The sequence below is a fragment of the Ornithodoros turicata genome, unplaced genomic scaffold (genome assembly GCF_037126465.1).
Source record: "Ornithodoros turicata isolate Travis unplaced genomic scaffold, ASM3712646v1 Chromosome97, whole genome shotgun sequence".
NCBI classification, from domain to species: Eukaryota; Metazoa; Arthropoda; class Arachnida; order Ixodida; family Argasidae; genus Ornithodoros; species Ornithodoros turicata.
The window spans coordinates 217,409-229,820 of record NW_026999398.1 but is presented as its reverse complement, the minus strand read 5'-3'; the positions used below and the strand labels follow the sequence as shown (position 1 = coordinate 229,820).

The 12,412-nt window shown below is 43.9% G+C and overlaps 1 protein-coding gene across 1 annotated transcript; it reads right to left on the bottom strand.

The window, feature by feature from the left end:
- Positions 1-5,415: 5,415 nt before the first annotated feature.
- On the bottom strand, positions 5,416-7,839 carry LOC135374674 (uncharacterized). The gene is made up of 9 exons (XM_064607606.1): positions 7,786-7,839; positions 7,665-7,727; positions 7,541-7,606; positions 6,830-6,883; positions 6,362-6,442; positions 6,247-6,306; positions 5,986-6,182; positions 5,478-5,617; positions 5,416-5,419 (listed from the first exon to the last, which is right to left on the bottom strand). The coding sequence occupies exons 1-9, from the start codon at positions 7,817-7,819 to the stop codon at positions 5,416-5,418; spliced, it is 699 nt and encodes a 232-aa protein (XP_064463676.1). The 5' UTR covers positions 7,820-7,839.
- Between the last annotated feature and the right edge of the window lie 4,573 nt (positions 7,840-12,412).

The window sequence follows — 12,412 nt, the reverse complement described above, 5'->3', positions numbered from 1 at the left end:
TTGCACAATCTCTATATTTTTTATATAATTCAGGGACACGTTCTCTGCTCTTATCATCCGGGAGTTATGCATGGCTTTTGGTTTGTTGGTTTGTATGGTTTGTATGACTCCTGTATAGACTGTTGAAAGATCCTAGATATTCAGGAGGTACATTGCAAAGCTGCACTCGCTGATTTCTTTTTGGATGCGTGAATTCTCATTCTTTTTTCGGCAGAGAGCAGCCTTCCAAACAAGTTAACGTGATTATTTTTCGTGTCACTACAATATACGAACCTTATGTTCAATGTTCAGAGCCCACAAGGAGGCTAGAGGCAGTACGACCCGTCCCACTTGAATTATATTCTGTCTGAAGAGACGGCTTCTGAAGTGGAAGTGCGAATTGTACGCATGAAGTGGTTGAGTTCCGCACATTAATTTCCATTGTAGCCGCCCTGGTAGCCGCGTAACAGAAAGAAGTAGAGAATAGGTCTTTAACTCAAGTCGAATCAGGGGCCGCATTGACCATAGGCGACATCATTCATCTTGGAAGGCCACACAGAAAACAAATGATGGTAAGAATATACCCTGATATACAACATATATTCCCGATAAATACCCTACCATACTCTATACATGACCTATAACTTATCCTACTATACAATAAAATATACTCAAAAATATGAGCCATGGAGTTGTTGGTGCGCCGTACATCCGCCTCTCGCTCTCTCAATGTCGCTTCCTCATGGACTTCCGTGAGACTATTCATCCCTGCTGCACCGCGTGCAGCTGAACGTTGTCTTACCCCAGTTATGAGGCATCGCCTTATGGACTCTAAGGAAAAAAAAAGGAGTGAAACGGGGAGTAATTGCAGCTTCTGCTCCCCTAGACTGCAATTACTACCCATTTTTGGTCCCCTAACCCGACATTTACTCCCTACTCGAAATTGTCAGTAAACTTCGTGAATGGTCTCCTGGATGCAACAGTCTACGTGAATATGTGCGCTTGGTCAATTTGAACGACATAAGGCTGTATAACTCAGACAACGTATCAATTTTCCAGCCACACAGAGTAAGAAACAGTTAGCGCATCTTTCTTCGCAAATTGTGCCCGATTAGGGCACAAGATTTTATATCACTCGATACATCACGGTTGGCGGTTTGCTTCAAAGTACTTTCATGCATGCACACCAATGATGTACCTGGGACTCTTACAACAGCACATGAAATACAGTCTCCACACTGTGACACTCATTTACCCCCGTGAATTTACTCCCGAGAGGGACTATTTTTTGTGGCAATGCATTTAGTCCCCAAAAGGAGCAAAAGTACTCCTTTTTTTCTTAGAGTGTGAGCGTCTTGAGAGCCGCTGAAACCGCAAGCGATACTTGCTGCTATGGGCGACAAGCACTCTTTCCTGTCCCCAGCGGCAACCCGCAGGGGGTTTCCGTGACACTTGTGATAACACACTAAAATATAAGCGCATCCACCAAGTTGATCAGTCGAATTCGTCGTTAGACATCCACCTTATAATCTCAATAGAGGCATGATCTATTCGTTGGATACCAGGCCGCTATCTGCCCTCCACAACTGCACTCTACTCGATGAATCGTGAAACATGGTTACGCCTCTTTGAAGACAACTCTCAAACAAGGCTCAGACCACACAAGGCTCTCAAGACAACAAACAACAGAGAAAACAGGCGTGTCTGCAACATGCTGCGAACGCGAACACATCAATTCGCAAAACAATATTCGCAGAAAATATCTCCAGTTATGGCTTCGACAGCGTTACAGCCAGATTGCCTTTCACATTTTCTCAGTAACGGCGACCGGAGAGTCTCGAGATGAAGTCTTTTGCATTTGATACCTTTCTGGTGATGTTACAAGTTATTCTCTCGCAAGAGCCATGGGAGAAGTTCACTGCATCTGCCAGGTTCATCGACTACATGAACAAGCATTTCGCCGGCGACAGTCGCCTCTTAATCACTTAAATGTTAATGAATCCCAAATGTGCAGCTCAGCACATCTGGGACTTCTCCCGTCTCATGCATTTCCTCCGTCACCAGATCGTCGTAACTGTCCAGGAACACTTCAACAGTGACGATTTCCGGTGGAATGTTTCGCGAGCACTAAAAGTGATTTGTAGCTTAGACAATTTCAGAAGGCTACAAGTAGTTTATGAAAAGAGATAGCACGCACGCCGTCAATAACTCTGTACGCGGACAACATCGTATTGAGTGCATATTTCCACACTCCCAGGCCCATAGGAACATTTTCGCACATACTTCTAATCAATTGTACAACGTTCCTAGCACCAGATTTTAGTCAGTATCACCGTTTCATGTATCGTTTGTTACAGCTACCGAAGGCTGAATTTGCGAGGACATTCACCGAGCCTGTCACAGTAGAACTCAACAGAGGGACACATCGAGTCCACTGCGTCCATGGCCGTATATGCGGATACACAAACTCTATTACTCTCTTTGAACACCTCCGTCACAAGAACTATAGGGTCGATTAACACAAAACCCTCCCAGAGGCAAGAGTGAATCCACAGAACTACACCGGGACATGTCTACCGGATTTCTTGCAGTTTTATAATTTTCGGTTAAATGCAACGAACTGTTACTCGACTCGTACGACAACGATTACTGGGCATTTAGCACCCCCACCACGTACTTTGGATCCACTTATTTCGTACTCTTCGGAAAGGCTCAGAAGGTGCAGGCAAAAGAAGTGGTCATTCTCTTGCCATTTAGTTACAGCGTCTGGGTGTCCCTGAAGGGGACGCGATCTTCGGTCCTACATTTCTTTCAATAGGAGGCAATGAACAAGTGCCCATTCGTGGAACCCAGCCATCCCCTTCCGGTTTGTTTCGGTTTCAGGCTGTCTACCAACGTCATGATGAGGGGCGAGTGATGAGCATTTGGTTGGCTAGGATCCGACTCATCGGCTCTCCACAACGACACTCCTCTATGTTTGGGCGCAGGGAACCCCGTAGGACCATTAGTTCCGCCTACGCAACCACCGCGCACCACTACGCACCGCCTACGCAAGTAAAGCTGCTACGTGGATTCTATCTGACCTCTTTCATGCCAATCCTAATTGGTTGTCGTATTGGGACCGTATTCCGTTCATATCGTACGTGTCGTGTTGAGTGATGTTGTGATGTGTGTTCTCCATTGAGACAGGAACTTCCAACTAGCTTTGACCTTGTCACTTTGTCCGGCTCAGCTAATGAGACTTCTGCATCTCTTTGCGGTATGTGCAACCTTTGTAACCCAGCAAACCAAATACATCGCAGAGACATCCTGTGAATATCTTCTAGTGGACATTTGGATATCCCAGTTACCTTCGCAGAGAGCTCATGGACGTCTGCTGTACATTGAGGAGACTATGCTTTCTGTAGCCAGTGCACGTTCCATGAATGTCCCACAAATAAAAAACTGGGATATTTGGATGTTCACCAGACATTCAACGATACGCTCTATATTGATGCCAGACCTTTCATTATCGCCCCTTGCCCTTCATTTTCTTCCATTAATTTACATTATAAGCAGGTAAACACATACATAAACATTATACCAAAACTTTATTCATTGCAAACGACAAATACAGAGCTTGAAGACAACGCTCAATAGTTTGCTGCATATAAAATTAACGTTCCTTAAGTACAAAATACACCATAAAAATAGCCATGTTTACAAAATGCAGCACAGCCTGCATTCTGCATACACACAGTTTATATCACAGTTAAAAATGAGCATATATGACTAGGACATTTCCGCTGCATAAAGCATGATGCAATGGAGCTCCGTTATATTGATATGATGCCATTAAAAACGAATGGTCTGCTGACGCACAAAGTAGTTAAAAAGTAAAACCCAAAAAGTAAAAATGAGTGATAAAATACAGTTGGAAGGACAGCATTGTTGTGTGTATACAGGGTGCTTCAGATAAACCGCAGCCTGGATAATTCAGAGAGAGCTGCAGGTATCAGGAAACTAACTTTCTTGCAGACATCGATGAAGCAGTGTCAATAAGCTACCAACATAATCTTGAAGTAGAAAATGGAAGAAAGGAGTGTCTTTTGCGGCTTCCCATGAAAGAATTACGTTAACCAAAGCCTATTAACTAATAAAAACAGACTGGAGTCTATCAGGTTTTTCCTTCCACAAAAAAGTATCATCTGCAGCTCCCAAGGCGTGATAGACTTCCCACTTGTCTGACTTGTACTTAAAAGCTTGGAGTTTTATTAAACTGATTTTCTATTTCTATCTAGTTAATGATTGTATGTAAATTAGTTTTGTGCTGTGAAGCTCATGGTCAGTGCCTCACGGATGCGTGCAAAAATAAGGTTTCTCGGCGCAGTCGTCTCTCAACCATCCAGCCCAGGGATTTAACTAGAACACCCTGTATATCGTGGCTTCTGCAGGTATATAACCCCACATCAAAAAAAAAAAAAAGTATTGACTAGACTGGGATAGACTAGACTCGGCTGGCTGGATAACAATACAGAACAGGAAATCTTGCTTCTTTGCTGTGAAGCACAAGTCCTTGGGTGGGGTTACATTTCCTTTCCCATCTAGCTCCTGGGGTATACTCGACTTCTAGCACTTGTTCACACGGAGGCTGAAAGAAAAAAGAACAAATAATTATCATTGCTTCGAGTGGTATAAAAGAAACTGAGACAGACACAGCTTACGCTTTCCTGTGTCAGTCTCAGTCTCTCCACGTTTAAGTAACATCTCAAGTATATCAACATGCCGTACTTGCTCTTGCATTCTTGCATGAGACAGCAAGTGCTTTGTATTGCAAAAGCAGTTTTGCCCAGGCAGAAACACTGACTTTATTTTATTTATTAGCTTATTCATTTTTATTGTGTTTAGTCCCTGAAAGCTAGGTTCGACTTCCTTCCCCGTCCACACGTGTTCCTTACAAGGACAACTGTAGTGTGAGTATGGGTTATGGACATCTAGAAAATTGAAGTCAGGCAAATTTTACTTTGAGAACAGAAACAGAAGGCTGCGATACCAAAATGAATGAACGCAGTGTGAGTACAGAGATGGACAAACACACACAGCATTCATTCTGCCTGTTGTTACCCTGCAATTGTTCATTAGCGAACATTACAACCAACATATTTCATTGGCAAGGGTGCACTAATAAGTCTGCTAGAAAAATTGCATTTGCCCTATACATGGAAACAGTACAGAACCCAAAGCATAACCTCAAGTACTATTACACAGGAGACACCCCTTACGAAAGTGGTTACCTGGTTCCGATCCCTGTGCTCTCTTACACCTCTCTGAAGCATGTCTCAGCCACTCTTTGATTTCTGCTTCCACCTCGTATTTTGATGACTTGGAAAACTTCTCCTGAGCTTGTAGTGCGCCTGTAGAAGAGTGTTATAGACGAAATAATGGCAGACGGCTCTATCACCTTCAGGATAGAATATACAAGCATACCATGATACATACGCATTATTAGGTGAGAGAACTTAAGTTCCACAAACTTCAGTTTGCCTTTACGGCCTTCCCAGCTGTACTGCTGTGCCAGCTCATTTGTGAAGGTGTGCGACAGAATCCTCCTCACGGCGGAACGTACAGAGCTTCCCCCTAGTGATGTGAGCTCTCTCACCTGCAAACAGACAAAATAAAGGAGGAGTGTTAGAATGGACAGATACTAACACACGTGCTGAACAGCAGCACCAGACACACATATACAGCTATTATGCTGTACAGGAATTTGTCATATTTTGTGCAAGCTATATGGTTCGTGATACCATCTGACAGCACAGCATGTACTTATTCGTTACACATTTGCCAATAATCACCATTTTGCTAGAGCATGGATTTAACTCATGCCTGTGAAAAGCCATTTCGAATTGTTACAAACCTGATTCTGTTGGTTGTTTGAGTGTAAGTAGAGAATCATTTATCTATATAGGGTGACAATATACAGACAACCATATTGCAAATAATAGGTTAAAGAAAAAAATCACTCACCGCCTGTTTTTCCTGCTCAGGAGTGAGTTCACTTTCGAATTTTTCAAGATCACTGACAGTATGAAATGGTGATGACAGGAGTTGCGGGGTTTCTGAGAGGCTCTGTCGTACAGGAGCAAGACTTGAGACCAAGTCGACCAGTTGCTGCTGAACCATGCGTAGTAAATTTTGGTTCTTCAAGACTTGCTTCTGGAACTCTGGAAATAGTTCATTATTTAAAATGAATTATGAAACTATTATGACTTTTTCACAGATGGTTACCATAGTCTGGCATTGCACGTCCTTCTGGGCGTGAGGCCACACTGGACGTTGCTGAACTGCCTGCGTGTTGTAATAAGAGTATGTAGCAATGATTCAACCAGAACGATCTGATTACCATAAGGGTAATTACCGTAACGCGGTTCTTGTTGGCTGTCCTCAAATCTCGGTGGGTCAGTAACATATGGTAGCAATTCATCTGCAAAGTAAATAATCCATCATGGTGCGACACTGGTTACCAAAACGACACCTTTTTCTTGTATTTTTAATATTCTGCACTAATTTTTTGTCTCCCTTTATACACAGAAAGGTCTAAGTGTTACTTTCTACACAATCTCTACCAGCAACATTAGGACGTAGCTATATTTTCATAGGTTAAGGCCCATAGAAACGTTTGTGTGTCGTAACTCCTTTATTCTCTCTAATGGATTAGGAGCATACCAATTTCTATGTCTACGTCTGGTATCAGAGCTCTATCTATAGAAAATAAGTAACAACAATGCAAAACAGTGCACATGCTTTTGGTGGAAGTGAAATTGGAGCTGTGAGAAAATCTGTGTGTTTCACATCGGCCCTGGACACTTACCTGGTGAATTATCCTGATCGGAAAAATGAGTGAATGGGCTGCTGTCAGTTGGTCCTGCATTGGAGTAAACTGAATGCCTGTTTATGATGCACACATGTACCAAAACATGGCAGTTTGAACAGTTTCAAAGTAAAACAGAGTTACGGGAAGACTGAAGGAAGGAAAGAATCACCTGCTTGGTGATGAATGATATTGCTTCTTACAAAAGCTGAAGCAGAACTTCAACGATTAGGCTATTGAGGGCATTACTTAAGGGAGCACTGAGGTGACCCCCCAATTTTTTTTTCGTTCTCTGGTGCAGAATAAACGAATAAAATGGAGGTAACCTCCAGAGCAAGCGCGAGGGCACTGTTCCTGAAACCTTTGAAAAAGCCTTTTCCTCGTGAAAAGAGCCATCACAGAATGAGGAGATGTCGTGACGTACCGCGGCACAGCTCAAGCACGTATATAAGTCGTGTGCGGTGCGAAGAAAAAACAAAAGAAACAGGGCACAGAGCCTCCACTATGTCGCGCGAGAATCGTGTCGGCAGTCTCCTGCTCACTCAGACTGCTTTTTTTTAAATTTGATTGCTCAGCTATAACGCATCGCAGGGAAAAATACTTTGCATGGTGACCCCTGGTGGACAGCTTGACAGATGAGGCAGGATTTTGAGCGACGTTAAATGTACCTCATTGCTCCTTTAACAGTCAGCAAAAATTACCACATTCTACCTGGGATAGCAGACGGTGTCCTTGCTTGACTATCGCGTGGAGTACTACGTCCTGATGAAGTATTACCTGTATTTGATCAAAATTAATGACATAATATTGAACAGCACAATTCAAATTCACTTACATCTTTCTTGGGCAGAATGGAATGTCTCATCCATTACAGTGCCATGTCTAGAACCTGGTTGATCTGCAGCCATATTTAACAGCAAAGACACATCTACTACCATGTCATATGCGATTGTTACCTCTGCTGTTCCTAGTCATTCCTGGTCGCTGCATCGCTTTACTGGCAGAACCCGTTGAAACCGGCCTCTCTATGTAAAAAAAAAAAACATGCTTGTCACGAGTGAAAACTACAAGTGGTATTCAAGACTGAAGAAGCAAATCAGTGAGGCACAGATTTATATTAAAGTGAAACATACCCTTTGGTTGGAAGCTCTCGGGTACCGGTGGGTAGTCCCCTTCATCACAGCTTTCAAATACTTTTGGTCGTCGCACTCTCTTTGCCGGAAGCTCAGTTCCAAGGTCCGAGGTGTACTCAGAGGCAGGCAGAACCTTTCTGGCATCCTTGTAGCACTCTGCGTACGAATCACACCAATATTCTAGCTGTTGCTTCTTTCCTGTCCTCAGTCATACTTACTGAAAATGCCCTTCACAACGACCTCCATGTCCTCACAGTTGTTTCCGGGTGGATATGCCTTCCTGATAAGCCTCTCAACTTTGTGTGTTGGCAACTTGGGCCATTTGCAACTGTTGCCAGAAAGCCATGAACACGGGACAACCTCTACTTCGTTCCGTACAACAAAGTGCACAATAGCATACTGGGCCTGTGTGTTGAAGGTAGTGCACTTGAAGACACGAAGAAATGTATGAGAAGTACCCCTTACAATGACAGCATGCGCAAACGACAAATCCAAGAGTATGCCGCTTAGAATAGTGCCTGTCATGGCTCAACATGCTTGAAAAACGGTCTGACGGAGCTTCAGTGACACAACCGCCTGCATGTATACACTACAATAAATTGCCAGTCCTTCCCAGTCTAATGCAAATAAGATATGGTGGAGCCTCACTCAGATAGAAAAAGTAACACAAAGGGAGTGTTATTGAATGACTTCAGAAAATCACAGAGCATATTGCGACACGTTGGAACTATGACAGAAGAGGGATAAGTAAACAGCTGGAGTTGGCCTTTTATTTGTGACTGACCTTCACGCAGCTCAGGTCATCTGTGCGAAGAAAGAAGAAACAAACTATCTAGTCACCTCTAACTCTTTTCTCATCTTCTTTCTGCCGTAATCCCCCACAGCACAATGCGCTATTGGATTTTCTGAAGTCGTCCATTCTTTGCCTTTAATACAGCGACTGCTTTACTGCAAATGTATTAGGGGCATAGCAACCATTTCAGAGTTGTACGTGAGACAAACGATCTTCTGCAGATTTTCAAGAGGCCAGGCCCTCAAGTCTGGTTCTTGAGTGACTACACGGATGCCAATTAGTGACGATGGAAATGGCTTTGAATAAAGGTCACGTATGCAAGTCAGCTTTTGTCCTATCACGCAGGGCTTGCCTGAAGAGCGGAACGTTGCGAAGTTTCTTACAGCTATCATTTCTGTGCCTACCATGCAATAGCTGACAGGTCCTTTTATTGTGAGCACAAAGTTTGGTGCTCTCAGCATGCTATACTGTGGTTGACTGCACAGCTCAATGAGTGGACCACGATCGTGAATGTTGCTCAGGCCCAGTCTTTCCTTCCGTGGAAGAACCTTTAGGTCAGCATGTTGCTTCTCGCTGTAACGGTTGTATAGCTGACTCAGAGTCATCGCTGGCTTCCTTAGCTGCCTTTTGAGAGATTGCATGTTACTCTCAAACGGGTAGGCGCTAAATGAATCCAGGGTGCCCAGGTTCTTTACATCGTCAGCCAAATGCAGCAAGCAGTGCACATTATAGGACACAAATGGGTACCCATAAATATCGGCAAATGTACTAACGAAGTGTGCTAAAAGTGCTGATGCATACTCATTTTGTGCACGACATAGGTCATCTCTTGACAAAATAGAGATGGCACAATGCAGTGTCACAAAGTTTTCAAAGACTGGTCTTGGAAGTACCCTCTCAAGAATTACTGGGCCGGTGTAAAGTAAGAAAAGTCTGAACTCAGTGGCCTTCCATCGGTCCACCTCATCCACGGCCCTTGGTTTGCGAGCAAATTCCCGAGGGATACACTTCTGCAAGCTTACAGCAGCCTCATTCATTGTGGCCCTTTGTGACGGTCCTAGACGGACATTCAATGGGCCTGATACCCAAAGCAAGATCATTTTCTTTGTAACACCTAAGGAAACTAAGTGCATTGAATCTAAAGGTGCTGTCTTAATCATGTCTATTGGGAGCTCTGTCATGATGGACCTTCTATGGTGATGGTCAGCGTCTGCCTGAGTCCTGAAGGTTTCGTCGGTTCTTAGGGACGATGTAGTTACAGCAAAATAAGACCTGCTCATGTCATAGCTGCCTTCATCTGTACACTTAGGACAACTGGAATGACCAGTGTGACCTTTGATCCCATACACATAGGCTCGTGCCGGAGCATCGCAAGTCATTGCACGAAAATTGGCTCTGACAACTGCCCCTTTCACAGCAATGCCATCCCGAAGAACGCAGGCTACTTCATCAACGAAATTCTTCAAATAATCATTTGCACACAGTGGCTTTCCACGTCCACAATATGCACCGATTACGAATGGCGGAACACTTGGCAGTGACTGAACCCTACATTGAATGGGCCACAATTCTGTTTTCGAACTTTTCGATAAAGGCAAACCATCAATGTTGAAAACTAGCTCTATACGCTGTGGCACATCATCTGCAGTATCCAGGATCTGCTTCAAGCACTTAATTAAGCCAAAATGACAGTAGTGACCAGGAGGCATATCACTGGTGTTTTTGAAGCTTCTCCTTGGTGTCTGCAGTAGAGTTCGAGCGTCCTTCGGCAGAGCACGGCAGCAATCAAGCCTACGGAGTATCTTTAGGAGGTCACTTAGAGCAGTATGTGTGATATTTTCGCGGACAGCCCATGACCGCAAGAGGAGCGTAAGTTCAGAAGTACTTAAGCCCGTTTCCACTGAGCTCCCATCAGACGAACTGTGCGAGTTATTTGTCTCGGTACGGCGATGAATCTCCTGACGTTCAGTTGCATATGAAGCGCCAGCAGCAGCACTAAAATCTGGCTCCCGTTCAACACTGCATGCGATGGGCGAAGTCTGCTCTTCGTCATCAGACGAACTTGGCAACTCGTTTTCGATTTCATTTCGCCAATCAAGTACACCGACAGGCTCCTGTTCAGCGGGTCCAGTTAACTCACTGAGTACTTCGATCGTGGCACAACCTTCTGCTGCTGCCTTCTGCCGCAGATACCGTTCATTTCTCCTCGGCATAGCTCACATCGAAATCGCAAAGCCTTCGCGTGTTCAGTTCAAGCCGTTGAAGCTGTAATTACGTTAGGCCTACTTTTGTTTCACACGCTGGGGCAAAGAAATAATGCTACGGAAGCCACGTAACTCAAACACAGACAGCTCCTTTAGCAAAGGAAAAGTATATTTACGGTGCTGGTTGTCGGCTTCATTTTGTGTTGTGGCGTAAAGGACGTTCTTCAAGGCATGGGAAGGAACAACGTCGCTCCACACGACGGAAACCACTCGCAAGAATCGGCGCCAAAAAAGTGAAAGTACAGTAGGCTTGGCTTGACTTGACACTTGACCACGGTCATCAGCGACCGCCACGACACCACCACTGAAGAATAGAGTGTATGTTCACCTGTTCACCGGTATTCACGTACGCATGTACGTACGACATTACCTGAGCACGAGCTTAAAGGAGACTAATATAAAACTTAATTCAGGCGCTTTTAGAGCTTCAAATGATGGGAAGGTTTGCAAAAATGACGTAGCTTAAGATCACCTTGATTAGCAAGCGAATCATAGTGTCATCATCACAAGCAGTATGGCCGATGTTTGTATATTGGTATATTTGTATATGTGTATCCCTTTCAGTCTTCAGTTTATGGAAGTTCAAGCTTTATAAATCGATCTTCTGATGGCATCTGGCAAGCACACAGGAGATACATTGAAAAACCAGGCAGTGTGCGATCCTCATCCGTGTTGCTGCAGTATTTCTGCATTTACTGTGTTCACTGCCGTTGGGAGCAGACAAAAGAGAGAGAGAAAAAAAAGCGCGTAGCTGAAATCCTACTCGTCTCTCAGTTATGTTTCATTGTGTTCCGTCTTGCAACCTGGCAGTTCTAGTCTCTGGGTGTTATCGCGGCTGCATTTGACTGCACACTCACTTGAGAGAGATGCGACTGAATCTAATTTATGAGAAAAATCGGAAGGTAACAGCTTGCGCGCATTTCGTCAATGTAGTTCAACCCTCCTGGAAGAGATTCGTACGACGGGCTGCTTTTAGGACGATACATGAGGGCTTTAACTATAGTTGCATGTGATAAGACGATGACTTTTTGTTGCTCTGAGATAAGCCTACGAGCTGCTCATTCTGTGAGCTCTCATTTAGAAGTGTATTTAGGATTAATTAAATAATTTCCATTGTGCTTTGGACTATTTTTGTGAGTTGCATGCAGTTCACATCATAATCAGGATCATGCTGTTCCGTTGCTCTCCGCCGGTTGGTTATGGGGGTCTTCAACATTAATCTCTCAGTGGTGATTTACTTAATGCATTCATGTATATACGTACAAACTAGGAAAACAACCATTTTATTGCAGCTTTATTAGAGCGCATCATCAAAATTCTCACTATGCATCTTATCTTTCAGTCTCTTAGATCTCGGCGTCCAAAAAAACTTCACATAAAGCATGTCATTGAC